Here is a 15,392-nt window from a genome sequence, read left to right as displayed (position 1 = left end):
AGTGTGTGACTTATTTTGAATTTTATAGGAAGCCACAGTTAAGAGACTCTGAACTTTTAAAAATGTTGGGATTTTTCTGAAGACTGTGGGACTTCTAACTCTACACAGTGTATTATATCATGAGATGAACATGAGATCTCTTCTCGCCGTGGCCTCTGGCATGGCTATACAGATCCTAGTCCTTGAGTGTGTGTGTGTGTGTGTGTGTGTGTGTGTGTGTGTGTGTGTGTGTGTGTGTGTGTCTGCTTTAAATTTGGCTGCACATGTACCATCAGACAACATTTGGGATTTGTTTCTCTCCTGCCATTTATGTGGATACCCTGGGATTGAACTCAGGCCAACAGGCTTTAGCAGCAAGCGCCTTTACCCACGGAGCCATTTTACCAGCCCCTCCCCCTCTCGTTTGCCTTTATTAGCATCCCTGGCCTCATTCTGGGTAAACACAATTATTTCCAAAGGCTGTGAGAACACGAGGGACAGCTGTGCATGCTGGGAAGGCACTAGAATAAGACCAATAAATGAGGCTCTGAGAAGTCGTGTATAGTGGTCACTAGACACTGGGGGTGTGTTTCTAAACCAGTGAGCGAAAAGTGAGGCCAGCTACTTGGTTAATACAATGGAGAAAGTTTCCTTCCAATGAAAGCGCTTCCTCCTGGATGGAGGCGGGAGGCTTAGGAAAGACACAGGGGAGTCACCGGTCTCACTGGGCCTCCTGAGGTCCCAGAAGCAGGGAAGCGGTAGCCAGGGGAAGAGAAGACTCTTTGGAGGAGCTGTCTGCAAGTGGGGCAGGAAGCCTCAGGGATGCATCATCGCCCAGGCTGGGTGGGATTGTTGGCGTTGGAACTAGCTGCCTTTGGGCCACCCATGTTCCTGTCAATCACGCCCATAATCTCACTGTTTGGCCAAGATGGACGTGTATACATTAGTTTCCGTGGTTTGTGAATACCTTCTCTATCAGGGTGTCAGTTAGCAAGCCCTCCCAGCTTGCCTGTCACCACCTGGCCAACAAAAGAAGGTGGTGGGAGAGGCGGCTCACACTGCACAGATGAGAACCTCACTCAACGCCACAGACGATTTCTCTCTGTCTTAGCTCAGATAAGCTACTGCTGTGATGTACTACAACTTGGGTGACCGACAAACTTAGCAGAGAGTCGCAGAGGCTAGAAGCATTAGCAGGCTGAGCATTTGATGAGGTATGCTTCCTGGTTCATAGGTGGTGGCCTCTTGCTGTGTCCACACACAATTGAAAAGTCAAGGCATCTCCCTCGGGGCTTCTTCTATAAGGGCACTAAACACACTGCTGAGGGCTCCCTCCATCCCCTTGATACAGTTACCTCCCCGAGACCTCCTCTCATCACATTGCAAGAAAGGATTTCAGCAGAGGAAAGTGGAGGGAAAGGTGCATAGTGGAAAGCCTGGAACAAAGGCCACATGAAGGCAGACTTCTCATGGCCATGCGGATCCCATCGGGCTGGGAGCATGGAGTCCACTCTGTTTTTCAAACTGCTTGGGGCAAATGAAAGTCCAGAGAGGCCAGAGGCTGGATCTGATGCTGGGTTCAAGAGCAGTTCTGCGTTCACAGTTTGAGCAGTTAAAGGGTTTCAGAATACATCAGACCATTCATAGAGTTTGGGTTTGGCTTATATACTTTTTTTTTTTTTTTTTTTTTTGGTTTTTCGAGACAGGGTTTCTCTGTGTAGCTTTGCGCCTTTCCTGGGACTCACTTGGTAGTCCAGGCTGGCCTCGAACTCACAGAGATCCGCCTGCCTCTGCCTCCCGAGTGCTGGGATTAAAGGCGTGCGCCACCACCGCCCGGCATGGCTTATATACTTTTAAATACGTTCCTCTTTACATGAACCACCAGTTTTCCCATAAGAATTATCCAATTATCCTTTGCAATAGTAAATTAATTTAATTAGTTGTAATCTTTACAGTAAGTCAGCCATAAAGGTGAACAACAGCTACAATCTTTAGTTCGTGTTCTCTCTCTCTCTCTCTCTCTCTCTCTCTCTCTCTCTCTCTCTCTCTCTCTCTCTCTCTTCTCACTCTCTCATCCACGTGGTTCTGGGAACTGAATCCAGAGCCTTGCACATGCAAGTCTGACAAGTGCTGTACCCCTGAGATGACCCAGGTTACTTCCATTTTTTAAAAATATTTTTACATTTATGCCTGTTTTGCATGTATGTATGCATGTGTGCAATGCCCAAAGAGCCAGATGAGGATGTTGGACCCCTTGGAACTGAAGTTACAAATCATTGTGAGCTGCCATGTGGGTGCGAAGAACCAAACCCAGGTCCTCTGGAATAGTAGCCAGTGCTTTTCATGGCTGAGCCATCTCTCCAGCCCCATGCTTTTCATTTTTAAAAAGGCAAATTATGGGCCGAGGAGACAGTTCAGTAATAGAAGGGTTTACCACAAAGCCTGACACCTGAGTTCAATCGTTGGGACCCACATGGTAGAAAGACTCCCTAAGGTTGTTCTCTGACCTCTACATGTGTGCTGTAGACACATGACCACCCCTGTACAGAACATAATAATAAAATGTCATAAAAAGGCAAACTTACTTCAGTGCCTCAAAGAGAACAAACACCTAGATATATAGAAGAGAAGCATAAACTAGTTTTAGAAAATACATTGTAAGTCAATAGAAGAGAGGCCGGAAAGATGATTCCAAAGTTAGGGTGTGTACTGCCCTTACAGAGAACCCGAGTTCCATTCTGGGCACCTGACAACCACTTTTGAATCCAGATCTAGGGGATTCAATGCCCTCTGCTGGTCCCAGTAGGAACTGCACTCACACACAAGTACACACACACACACACACACACACACACACACACACACACACACACACAAAAAAAAAACAAAATCAGTAAGAAAAAGCAGCCATCAGGTAGGCATTCACAGCACATGGACTCACCTCAGGACCTACAATCACCATGTAAACATTGGGCTCTTCTTGATGCCATTCTTGGGAAGAAAAAGAAAGAAGAAAGACGTTGAATGGACCTAACATGGCTTCAAGTCACAGCTAAGAAAACAATTCGGCTTAACTACAAATTACTCCAGGCTATGTGTTGTACTCTTAGGTCATTAAGCATTCAACCATGCTAAACAGGATCGATTTCATTTCTTTAGCCTATATGAGGTATTTTATGCTCTTACTTGAAGATTTGTTTCTTTTGGGGCTGGAGCAATGGGTCAGTGGTTAAAAGCACTTGCTTCTCTTGCAGTGGGATCAGAATTTGGTACCCAGCACCCACACGGCAGCTCACAACTGCCTGGAATGCCAGTTCTGGAATAGGGTGTCCACAGGCACTGCATACTCATACACAAACACATAAAAATAAGGGGATATTTATAACAAAAAAGTGATAGGATTTTTAAAACACTCTTTTAGCCTTATATTTATTTCCAATTTTTCTGCCATCCTTCATACCTGAAGCTACAAGTCTACAATAAAGTAATCCAATAAATTACCCTTCCAGCTGTCTCCAAAGTGATCATCTAGAAATGGTTCTGCTTATATGCCAAGAGCAAAAAAAGAAAAAAGAAAAATGATCCCACCAGGCAAGGTGGCTCACAGTGTCATCCCAGAACTTGAGAATCTGAAGCAGGAGGATTGGGTGTTCAAGGCCAGCTGGGGCCAGCCAGTAAGAACACAAGACCAAGCAAGACACATCTCTATTCACAAATCCACAGGAGGAAGGGGGGCACTGGGCTACATACCTGAGAATGCGTCTACCAAGTACAGAGGATCCTTTACAGGCCTGAGTCCGCATATTACCAGGAACACATATAGGTTGTCTGCACTTTGGTCAATCTCTGCAATGTAAGAATGGAGGATACAGCTAAAGTTATACAACAGCAGTGACATCACCGTGACATGCAGACCAGAGGTCCCCCACGTTGGCCTTCCTACTTTTTGCATGTCCTCTGACTGCCTTGCCACGCATTAGCTTCTCCAAGCACGGGTAGACCTGAGCCTCACTCTGCCCGTGAAATGCAAGGTCTCTGCCATAGAAAGGGAGGGATGGGGCCTGGGAGAGCTGACCCAGTCACTGGGGATAGGAGTCAGCAGTCCCAGGAAGGACTCGGGCACAGTTCCCGTGGAGAAAAGTGTTCTTTTCTTGATGCAGCAAGAAAAGTGGCGTTTGGATGAGCGTCCTCAAGAATTCACAGATGCACGGTAGGTATGAGCATATGTCCCTGGGAACAGGAAACACACACATACGTGCTGCCATCCTGTTGTTTTTTCTGCGTATGCCAGTTGGATTTGTCAACTATACCTCGGAAAATTGTAACAGTTCTAAAAGTAGATGTATATGTTTATAGAGTGGTTTGGGTTTTTTTTTCATCTGTTTCTATTTTGTTTCTCATGGATAGTATATGAGATAGTGTCACCTATAATAGACCAGGTGGGCCTCAAACTTGTTAGGTAGCTGAGGACCTTGAACTTATGACCCTCTTGACTCCACCTCTCAAGTCTAGGACTACAGCCGTACACCACCATGCCTAGTTTAGGCTGGGATCAAACCCTGGCCTTCCTGTGTGTTAGGTAAGCGATCTACCAACGGAGCTGTCTGCGTTAGCTTTGAAAAAGACATGGAGGGAAAGAGGATGGAGAGGTGATCCAGCAGTTAAGAGCACTGGCCGCTCTTGCAGAGGACCCAAGTCCAATTCCCACCACCCACATGGTGGCTTACAACCATCTAACTCCAGTTCAAGGGGATGTGATGCTCTGATGCCCCCTTCTGGCCTCCATGGGTACTGCATAAATGTAGTGCATAGACATGCATATGGGCGAAATACCCATACATATGAATAACAACAACAACAACAATAATAATAATAATACAGAGAAGGCCTAGGAGTGCCAAATCTATGATGTAGGACCAGCAGTGGGCACCAGTCTTGGTGACTCTTCTCATGACAAGTGAAGCTGACTTCCTCACCCCTGGCCTCTAGATGGAGTGAGAACCTTCCTGGCCAACAAAATGCTTCCTTGTGAGAGCACTCATCACTCCCTGGTCATCTGGCCACACAGCTTTCTTGGGAAAAAAGTCTTCATAATGAGGCTCATCCTGGCAGCGTGAAGTCCCAGACCTGAGGTGAGGCTGGGCATTAGACACATGAGAACATGAAAGGAACAGCATTGATGGGCCCAGGACAGGCAGAGGCTGCCCAGCTGAGCCACAAAAGTACAACAGTTCACACCTACAAAAATCATGAGAAATGGCCATAGTTGTTTGAGACCAGGAGATCTTGAGGTGTTTTATGGCAACTGGTAGATAATTGATTTAATAGCAACTATTAATAGACTCAGAAAGAAAAAAAAAAGCTGGTCTAAAACATAAGCTTTTACAGCCTGTGTAATTGGCCATAAAACTATGCATGTGCAGGGCTATCCGTCCGAGGATGAGTATTTGCTGATTTTTTTTTATGCAAACCATTTTCTGCAAACCATTTTCTGAGCTTACCTGAGTCTTGAGAATAAAAATGGTTTATGTGTCATACATGTAGCTAACTAAGTGCATGAGGGTCCCAGGTCAGCAAAGAGGACAGGAAGAGTGACTCTGGGCAGAATCACATTGACCGTGAAGACTCTGAGCCTTGTTCCAGCAAAGCTTTAAAAGCAATCACAGGGGCTGGGGATGCAGCTCAGTGGTAGTGTGTTTGCCTTGCACACCTGAACACCTTGGATTGATACTAGCGCTACCCCCACACTCACCCCCCCCACACACACACCCACACAAATCCTAAGCCAGGTGGGGTAACATATACCTTCAGTCCTGGTAATTAGTAGCCTAAATCAGAAGGATAACATCAAGTTTGAGGTCAACCTAGCCTAAACAGTGAATTCAGGACCAGCATGGGCTACAGAACAAAACCCTGCCTCAAGAAAGGAAAGGAAGAAGGGAAATTCTAGGTGAATATGATCAAGAAACTTTATATGTTGGAGCAGGAGAGATGGCATGGTGGTTAAGAGTTCTTACTGTTCTTGCAAAGGACCCAAGTTTAGTTTAGCACTCATGAGGCCACTTGCAAGGGTCTGCAACTCCAGCTCCAGAGGATCCAATGCCCTCTGCTGGCCTCCTTGAGCATTGCACCCACGTGCACATAACCACACACAGATATACATGCATATTTAAAACTAAAATAAAAATCTTGAAAAAATAATAAAACATGGCCAGGGTGGTGGTGGTTCATGCCTTTAATGCCAGCACTCAGAAGGCAGAGGCAGATGGATCTCTGAGTTCAAGGCCAGCCTGGGCTACACCGTGAGTTCCAGGACACCAGAGCTGTTACACAGAGAAACCCTGTCTCAAAAAACCAAAATAAATAAATAAATAATAAAACATTATCTATGTATGAAAATGTCATCATATGTCATATACATACATTTCATGCATAATTAATATATTATTTAAAAAGTTACTACAGTCGCTGAATTAAATTTGATAATATCACTAAGCTGTTTTGAGGGTTCTATATTTTTCCACCAATACTCTGGATTTCCTACCTAATCTTAGTAGATAAACCTTAGCAAATGCATATTTGACTAAAGTCTGAGCCAGAAGCTACGGATAGAATGTGGTCTCAAGGTCGGAGAATTGGAATTCAGGCACCGGAATCCAAGGTCAGGAGTCAAGTGATTGTCTTTAATAAATGATAAGCTATTCTCCTTAATAAAATCTAAGGGGAGGAGAGGTCAGGATGAGAAAACAGCCCAAGCCTTCATGTCCAGGGAAGAGCTGCTAATGTCTGCCTGAGCCTCAGACTGAAGGTCTGCTTGGGGACAGAGATCAAAAGCACCTTAAAAAAAACTTGCTTATTAATTTCAGAGGAAATATAATTCTATACATGGTGGAAATGAGGATCCTTTTTCGCTAAAGCAGGAAGTCTCAGTCCAGCACACAGGGGCTGTGTATTCATACACACAACCCCATTGCTACTATAGATGCATCTACAGCATGTGGGCATACATAGGAATTCATATATTCCAAAATGACAATCAGCGACAGGACAAGCTAGCTATCCAATCCAGAGTGGAACATGGCTCCAATGTGCTCACACTCTCGATGTAGGGAAATGTGTTCAAATCCATGGGAGGAAGAAGAGGGCAAGGCAGGCAGGCAGTGGGAGAGCCACGAGGACTCCCAAGATGGGAAAGTGGTCTCATTGAAATGGGAGAAAAAGGGGGCTGGAGAGATGGCTCGGCTGTTAAGAGCACTGGTTGCTCTTCTAGAGGTCCCGAGTTCAATTCTCAGCACCCGCATGGTGGCTCACAACAATCTGTAATAGGACCAGAAGGCCTCTTCTGTGAGGCAGAAATACATGCAATTAGAGCACTCATATATGTAAAAATACATAAACAAATATTTTTTTTCTTTTTTTTTTTCTTCCAGAGCTGAGGACCAAACCCAGGGCCTTGCACTTGCTAAGCAAGCGCTCTACCACTGAGATAATCTCCAACCCCATAAATAAATATTTTTAAAAAGGAAATGGGGAAAAATATAAATATGTACGCCAAATGCTGCACCAAGATGACATTCTGGGAGGTTGGGGAGCCCTGGCACCTGGTAAAAATGACTCTTCTGTGTCCCTGTGTGACATGGGTGATGAGGACATTAATTCCTTCCTGTTCACATGAGTCACCTGCTCGAAACAACTGCTTGAACACCTCTTGGCCCAGTTGGGAGGTACTGGGGAAATCTAGCCTTGTGCCTTCTGAGATGACCCAGATGGCTTGGAAAGACAGCCCTGGAAAGAGGCTGCTCCATGGACCTCATCTCTGATTTCTACAGGATGCTGCCTGTTAAGTTAGAGGAAGATATGCACCATATTGCAGCTGAGAACCCATGATGTCTGTGTGTCACATGCAGTATTCACACACAATAAAAACATGCTGTAGGGGCTGGAGAGACCCCAGTGGTTAAGGGAACTGATTGCTCCTACAGAGGACAGGGGATAAGTTCCCACTACCCATATAGCTGCTTACAACCACCTGACACTCCAGTTCAGGGGATCTGATGCTCTCCTCTGGCCTCTATGGGCACCAGGCATGCACATGGTATATCCTATTCACACAAGGAAAAACACACACACATAAATGAAAATAAAATTTTAAAAACTTAAACATATCCGGGCGGTGGTGGCATACGCCTTTAATCCCAACATTTGGGAGGCAGAGGCAGGTGGATCTCTGTGAGTTCGAGGCCAGCGTGGTCTATAGAGTGAGATCTAGAACAGGCACCAAAACTACACAGAGAAACCCTGTCTCGAAAAAACAACAAAAAGCAAACAAAAAAATTTAAACATACACACACACACATACACACACACACACACACACACACACACACACACACACACACACACTTCAGACTTCAGGTGGATAATGATAGAATTCCTCGCCTAGAAACGGGGTTCCTACAAGGTCGCAGATATCTTGCTGGACCTTGCTTGGTCATCTGTTGGGAAAGCCTGTCTTGCCTTGAACAGGCAACTCTGGGAGGCAGGAATTTCAGGAAGGAAATGTGAGCTACACCATACAATTCTTTCTGCCCTTTTTTTCCCCTGAGAGAAAGAGTCTGCTCCCTTACTGTGTGCACCAATAAACACAGACCCATCTATTGAAAGGTCAGAATCCTGTCTCCTTCTGTCTCCTGTCTCTTTAAACTGCCTCCAAAATCTAATAGATGGGACTATAGAACAATTAGAGGGCTTGTCTAGCTTGGAGGAAGCCCTGCATCCACTTGCCAGCGGAGTATAAACCAGGTACGACAATGTATGCCCACAATGCTAGCACTCAGGTGGAGGCAGAGGGGTTAGAAGTTCAAGGTCATCCTCAGTTACATAGCAAGTGTAAGGCCATCCTGGGCTACATGAGACCCTGTCTCAAAAATAAGTTATTCAAATGAAAATAAATAAAATAAAACTGTGTGCTTCAGACTGACGACAGGCAAGGTACCTTGGTGTTTTCTATTCAGTAAAGTGCTCACCCCCCAACTCTCTAAATTGATTTCAAGCCTCCTGCCCCAGAAGACCCTGGAGGGAGACGGAGTTAATCCTATATCCGTTGCGCCTCTCAAATCTTTTTGCTGGGCTGGAGATTAAATGTAATGAGAATTCAGGAAACTAAATTAGAGAATGACAGACGAGGGCATTCCGTGCCTGGTCGTCTTCAGGAAATAAAAAGTGGGGGAAGGAACGATGAAAGGAAATTTAGAGAAGAACCTGGTGTGTCCTGCCCACAGATAGAAGGCTCATTTTCAGACAGATGAATGCTAAAAACAAAACAAAACAAAAAACTCAATCACAGAACCAAGGGCTAGAGTCCAGCACACTCGGACTCCAGTGCCGTGGTTCTCAACTTGTGGGTCGTGACCCTTTGGCAAGCCTCTCACTCCAAAAGTATTTACATTACAATTCATAACAGTAGCAACGGAAATAATCTTGAGGGGGGGGGGTCACCACAGCAGGAGGAACTGTGTTAAAAGGCTGCAGCATTAGGAGGTTTGGGAACCACCAGTCTAGTTAAGTGACTTGGCAGCCACCCCCTAGCCCTTGGTGGCTTGAAGGGAAAGTGCTGTGTGTGTTCGTAGTTTTTCAAAGGGAGCACAAAGAGATTGGCTTGCAGAGGCATGGGTAAAGCAGGTGCTACCTAAAGCTTGAGTGACTTCTGTTCACTGTTGAAGTCAGAGCCTGTGCCTAGAGCCTGCCTCTATCCTCACACACCGGGTTAGGCTGAGTGCAGGTGTGAGCCCAGCCCTGGCATGTACACAGGCATGCGTGTATTTAATATAGCTCGGTGGCCAGCAGAATGGTATTTTTAGCTTTAAAACAAAATACATCCTTTTTTTTTTTTTTTTTGGTGGTCTAGCATCCGCTTCCAATGACAGACGAAACACGATGCTATCTGATCACACCTGAGAACAGCTGGGAGAGTGAAATGCCAGTTGCTGGGGCTTCCTATCCTCTATGTTAACACTTCTTCCATCATCTTTCTGTTTTGCTTCTTGAGGCAGGGTCTGACGTAGCCCTAGCTGGCCAGGAACTATCTATATAGCCCAGAGTAGACTCGAATTTTTGAAGAACCTTCGGCCCTTGCTTCTGGAGTGCCAAGATCACTCCAGAATACCCTGCCTTGGCACATCTCCTACCCCTCAACTGTATGGGTGAGAAGGAAAGGCTTGAAGAACTTTAGCTAAGGGCAGGATGCTGACTGGAGTCTAGATTTTAAAAAAAAGTATCTTGATTCATGGTTGTATAAAGAATGGAGATCCGGTAGCACCTTCACCCCATAGGAAAACCAAGTGGCTTTTCTTAGGAATAGATGGGGTGCGGGTTTTAGGATGTTAGGGTCTCCATCACATAGAAAAACAAATAGGGTTGAGAGAGTCGGGGGTGGGAGGAGAGTCAGGCATGGTGGGGGAGGGTGGGAGAAGAGTCAGTCATGGTGGTACACATCTGTCATCCCAGCACTCGGGAAGAATCAGGAGTTCAAGACCAGCCCCTACTGTATAGCAAGTTCAAGGCCACATTGGGCTACCTGTGATCTTGTCTAGAGGAGAAGGAAGAGGAATAGGGAGGTGGAGGAGGAAGACAGACAGTGAGCAACACATGTAGGAGTTTGTGGGGTGTGTGTTTGGAGAGGGGAGAAATGAGATAAATAAGTAATATAATGAAATAAATAAAATGGATGGTGGTTAGTTTGGTGACTTGACATACTCTGGAATGTATCTTGGGAAGAGTCTCAGTGGGGGATTGTAGAGGCTGGCCTGTAGATATATCCATGGGGAATTGTGTTGAGGCGGGAAGACCCAGCCCACTGTGGGCAGTACCATTCCCTGGGTTTGGCTCTTGGACTGTATAGAGAGGAGAAAGTAAACTGAATGTAAATGTCCAGGCATTCTTCACTTTGCTCTTGATGGTGATGACTGTGGTGTGATCAGCTGCTTCACGTTCTTCTATGATGTCCCCCTCAAAGACCGGCTGTCACCGATCTTTGAGGGGGACATCATAGAAGAACAAACAAAAGTGGTATCAGGGTCCAGGGAGATGGCTCAGTGGTTAGGAGCACTGACTGCTCTTACGGCAGACCCAGATTTAATTCCCAGCACCCATATGGTGGCTCACAAACATCTCTAACTCCAATAACAGAGATCTGATGCTCTCTTCCCTGAATTCTACATGTACTGTATGCACATGGTACGTAGACATATGTGCAGATGAAACATTCACGCACGTAAAATAAAAATAATTTTTTTAAATAAATAGCATCAGATGACCAGGCACAGTAGTGTATGCCTTTTAATCCCAGCACTCAGGATGCAGGGGCAGGTGGATTTCTGTGATTTCCAGGCCAGCCTGGTCTACAGAGTGAGTTCCAGGACAAGCTCCAAAGCTACACAGAGAAACCATGTCTCAAAAAAAAAAAAAAAAAAAACTTAGAGGGCACTGATCACTAAGAGCCCATATCAAATCCTCCACATCTTCCAAATCCTCCACATCTTCTGTTCTCATCATCTGAGGCGCAAAGGAGTGGCAGGTCACAATCTGAGGTCACACAAACTCCAGAAGCCCAGTGAGACAGAGCAGGGCTGATAGGCCAGGCCATCGCCCCCAAGACCAAAACTCAATGGAGACGATCACGGGTAGAAGTGGGAACTCACACCTGATTGTCAAACCCACAGAAGAATTCTAATAGCTCCCCCGCTTCACTGTCTGCCTCCTGTAATCAGCTACCCCAGCCACAGGCAGGGTCTCCCTGCACCCATAGATTCCCGGCGGGCAGAATTTCTAACGGTTCACATTGAGATGGAGCAGTAGCCAAGTCAGCCTGGGGGGAAGTGCCTTCAGTGGAGTATTTTAGATCTATTGGCTGTTCTGTTGCTCACTCAATGGCAAGCCCAACCATCAGCCCCGAGACTAAGGGGTTTGATGAAAAGCCACTCGGCTTTTGGGAATTATGGGTCTCAGTTACGCCTCCATCGTGTCCTATAATATATCGAAACTGAAATAACCTTAAGGCAGGCAATTTAAAGCCGCCCCCCCCCAAGTCCTGAAGAATTGCACCCACATGCTGACATGAAGAAGCAGTGGGGTCTCAGGGGTTCATTTGTAACGCCGAGAACAGCCACACTGCTGTCATAGGGATTGATGAACGCGCTACGGAAATTTTTTCTAATAAAATGCTTGGGATTTTTCTTTTCAACTGAAACTGAAGCTGACATGCAATCTGTGGTGGAGATTTTAGGTGAGACTTTGGGAGTGGAAATGGGCTTGGGGTGTCCTTAATGTCCGCTGTGGATGGGGAGCTGGTTTCACATTTTGAGTCTTGGAAGTTTGTAGCAAAGCCTCTAACTTCAACTTTCCCCTCCAGGACCCCACAGTTTAGACCCTGTTAACACTATCAAATATGGGGCTGGGGGATGTTCAGTCAGTAAAGAACTGACTTCTAAGTATGAGGGCCTGCATTCCATCCCCAGAACCCATGTAGAAAAAAAATGCCAGGCATAGGGGTGTGTGATTTTTTTGTTTGTTTGACTTTACTTATGTTTGTTGTTTTTTCCAAGACAAGGTTTCTCCATGTAGCTTTAGAGCCTGTCCTGGAACTCTCTCTGTAGACCAGGCTGGCCTCGAACTCACAGAGATCCTCATGCCTCTGCCTCCCGAGTGCTGGGATTAAAGGCGTGTGCCACCACCGCCCGGCGGGGTGTGTGATTTTAACCCCAGTGCTGGGGAGATGGAGACATGAATCCTGGGACTCACTGGCCAGCCATCCTGCACTACTTGGTGAGCTCCAGGCCAGTGAGAGGATACTGTCTCAAACAACAAAGTGGATGGGTCCTCAGGATGACCTGAGATTGCGTTCTGAGCTTCGCACATACCCAAGTGTGCATACTCTAAACACCACTCAACAGCATTGACGTCTCTGGGAAAACATGTTGGGTTAAAACAGAAATTCTTGTCCTCAGATCTCATTGTCAGTAGACAGTTTTACCTTTTCTAGCACTTATGACCCAGAATAACCGGCGTGGCAATCTAATTGCAAATTTTGATCCTCAAAAAAAAAAAAAAAAAAAAAATCACATACTTCAGGCCTTGTTTATGGACAGCCTATATTTAAAAGCCTCTGCACAGTAACCTTCTGTTCAAGCATCACTGCTGAGCTTGTTTCACACCATGAGTGCGAGCCCAAGTGGTTAAGTTTCTCTGAATTCCACCAGAGGCTGGGAAAAGCGCCCCTCCCCCACACCACCATCCTGCTGTGTCCTGATGCCACCCTACCAGGTGACCGTCTCGCAAGATGCCTGGGGAGCTCAGATCAAGTGTACAGTCTCTCCCAGAAACCAGCTGTTGGGACTGCCTCCTAAGAAAACATCTGGGCAAATGTGTGGAGAAAGGAGGTCACACCAGCCCCATTACTGTGGATCAAAGCATTATAGACAGAGAAAAGCAGGGTCCAGCAAAATGGCAGATGGCAAGCATCCAGGAAGGGAGCCATACCTTACCTGATTGCTGGAGGAAGGTGTTCCAGTTAAAGTTGGCATTTGGTATCGTTGCAATTCCTGGTGGAAGGAATATGAAAGGAAAAAAAAAAGTGAAGTTTTGGTTTGTAGGAATCCATTCAACTTCCTGAGCACTACAATGGAGTGTCATGGGCCCCTCAGCAAAGAGACTGGGTGCATATGTGAATGCCAGGGACGCCCCATGCTGCTGGACCACCATCCCACTGGGCGGTACAGACTTGAGCTCTTTGAAGAGACTCAGGAAAGTCTTCTGAAACTTGAACTCTACCACACTGGGTAAAGGCTCACCTTCACCTCCAAAAAATTCCTCAAATCACCATTCACTCTGTCATTTCCTCAGATGGATTTAAGTTAAACTTTTTGTTGTTGTTAAAAAGAAAACAAAAACCACAAACATTTCAGCCAAGAGTGATGGCTCATGCCTGTAACCAATACCTAGGTGGCTGGAGGCAGGAGGATTGCATCAAGTTCCAGTGGAAGCCTGGTGTACAGAAGAGGGCTCTGAAATACGGGAGGCAGAGAGAGGAAGGTTGAAAGAGAGAACCAAGTTAGGTGGTGATAGTGCACGCCTGTAATCCTAGCTCTGGGGAGGCAAAGGCGGGTGGATCTTTGAGTTTGAGGCCAGCCTGGTCTACAGAGTCAGTTCCAGGACAGCCAGGGCTACAATGAGAAACCCTGTCTTGAGAAAAAGAAAAAAGACAGAAAAAAAGAAAAGAGAGGAGAACCGAGTCCTGAAAGTTGTCCTCTAGCTTTCACATGTGTGCAGTGGTTTATACATGAACATAGATGAGTGAAATAAATGCAATAAATTGTATGTGTATTGCACATGCATTTTAATAAATTACACATACACATACATATACATATATATGTATGTATATTTTAAAATTCTTACCTTGACTCTGGACAAAGATCTTCCCAGTAGCATGTGGCTTTTGAAAGGGAAAGAAAAGGGGGGAAGGTTAGTTTGATGATCCAACCATTCTATGCTTTTTAGAGATCAAGATAATTAAATACCCGTTGGGAACCATCTCGAAGTCACCCACAAGGGCTTGTTAGGGGTACAGAGTTACTTCCACTCTTAATGGGTTTTGTGTCTCTAAGAAGAGCAAAGAAAGAAATCCTCTCGCTTAATGCAGCTTCGTGGGGGCTGTCAGCAGGAGAGTCTCTGAGGTTCAGGAGTGCAGTGGCGGTGGCTGAGGCCAAGGAGGGCAGGGAAGAGCCATTCGGCCAAATGTCCCTAACTGGAAAAAGGTATACCTCATCCCCCAGGACCGAGGAGGAGGAGGAGGACGAGGAGGAGGAAAAGGAGAAAGGACTGGGAGAGGAAAGGAAAGGGGAAGCAGGAGAGGCAGGTGCGGGGAAAGGAGGAGGTAGGGAGAGACCCAAAGAGCACAGTGGTGGCCAGTGAGAAGAACAGGGTGACTGCAAGACCTAGCAGTGCCCTCGGTGTTTCCAGAATCCAGGCAGAGGCCCGGTCCCTCTTTGCCCCCTCCCTCTCTCTTTCTCTCCCTCCCCCTCCTGTCCTCTTCCCCTCCTCCTCTCCTTCAGTTCTATTCTTTCTCCTCTTCCTTCTCTTCTTCCCCCCTTCTGCCAAGATGCCAACTTCTCATTCTTTGTGGCGTTCCGTAGTGAAAGGGCAGGAAGCCACTGGAGGGCAAAGAGTCCATGTCTCCAGGTCCTGGAGACAGGGGGCTAATAATCGTTAAGTGACACATTTGAACACAGAGGTGGGCGCTGGAGAGGGGCAGGAAATCCTCTGTCCCATAGCAAGAGGAGACTCGAAGATGCCCATGGTCGTGGTCAAAAATATTTCCCTGGAGGTGAGCTGTGGGGACCAACACTGTGTAACTT

At 46.2% G+C, this 15,392-nt stretch overlaps 1 protein-coding gene across 4 annotated transcripts in view; it reads right to left on the bottom strand.

Annotated features, from left to right (window-relative positions):
* The window catches only part of Glt1d1 (glycosyltransferase 1 domain containing 1), a 70,519-nt gene that overhangs the window by 25,547 nt on the left and 29,580 nt on the right, over positions 1-15,392 (bottom strand). For all 4 annotated transcript variants that reach the window (XM_006970658.4, XM_042268318.2, XM_042268317.2 and 1 more), the window contains exons 5-8: positions 14,434-14,470; positions 13,521-13,577; positions 3,730-3,825; positions 2,921-2,970 (exon numbers count right to left, since the gene is read on the bottom strand). In XM_006970658.4, the coding sequence (XP_006970720.2) occupies positions 2,921-2,970; positions 3,730-3,825; positions 13,521-13,577; positions 14,434-14,470 (240 nt within the window). The remainder of the gene's footprint in view (positions 1-2,920; positions 2,971-3,729; positions 3,826-13,520; positions 13,578-14,433; positions 14,471-15,392) is intronic.

The sequence above is a fragment of the Peromyscus maniculatus genome, chromosome 23, assembly GCF_049852395.1.
Source record: "Peromyscus maniculatus bairdii isolate BWxNUB_F1_BW_parent chromosome 23, HU_Pman_BW_mat_3.1, whole genome shotgun sequence".
NCBI classification, from domain to species: domain Eukaryota; kingdom Metazoa; phylum Chordata; class Mammalia; order Rodentia; family Cricetidae; genus Peromyscus; species Peromyscus maniculatus.
Note: the sequence above shows the minus strand (reverse complement) of the source record. Positions and strands in the feature narration are given on the sequence as shown.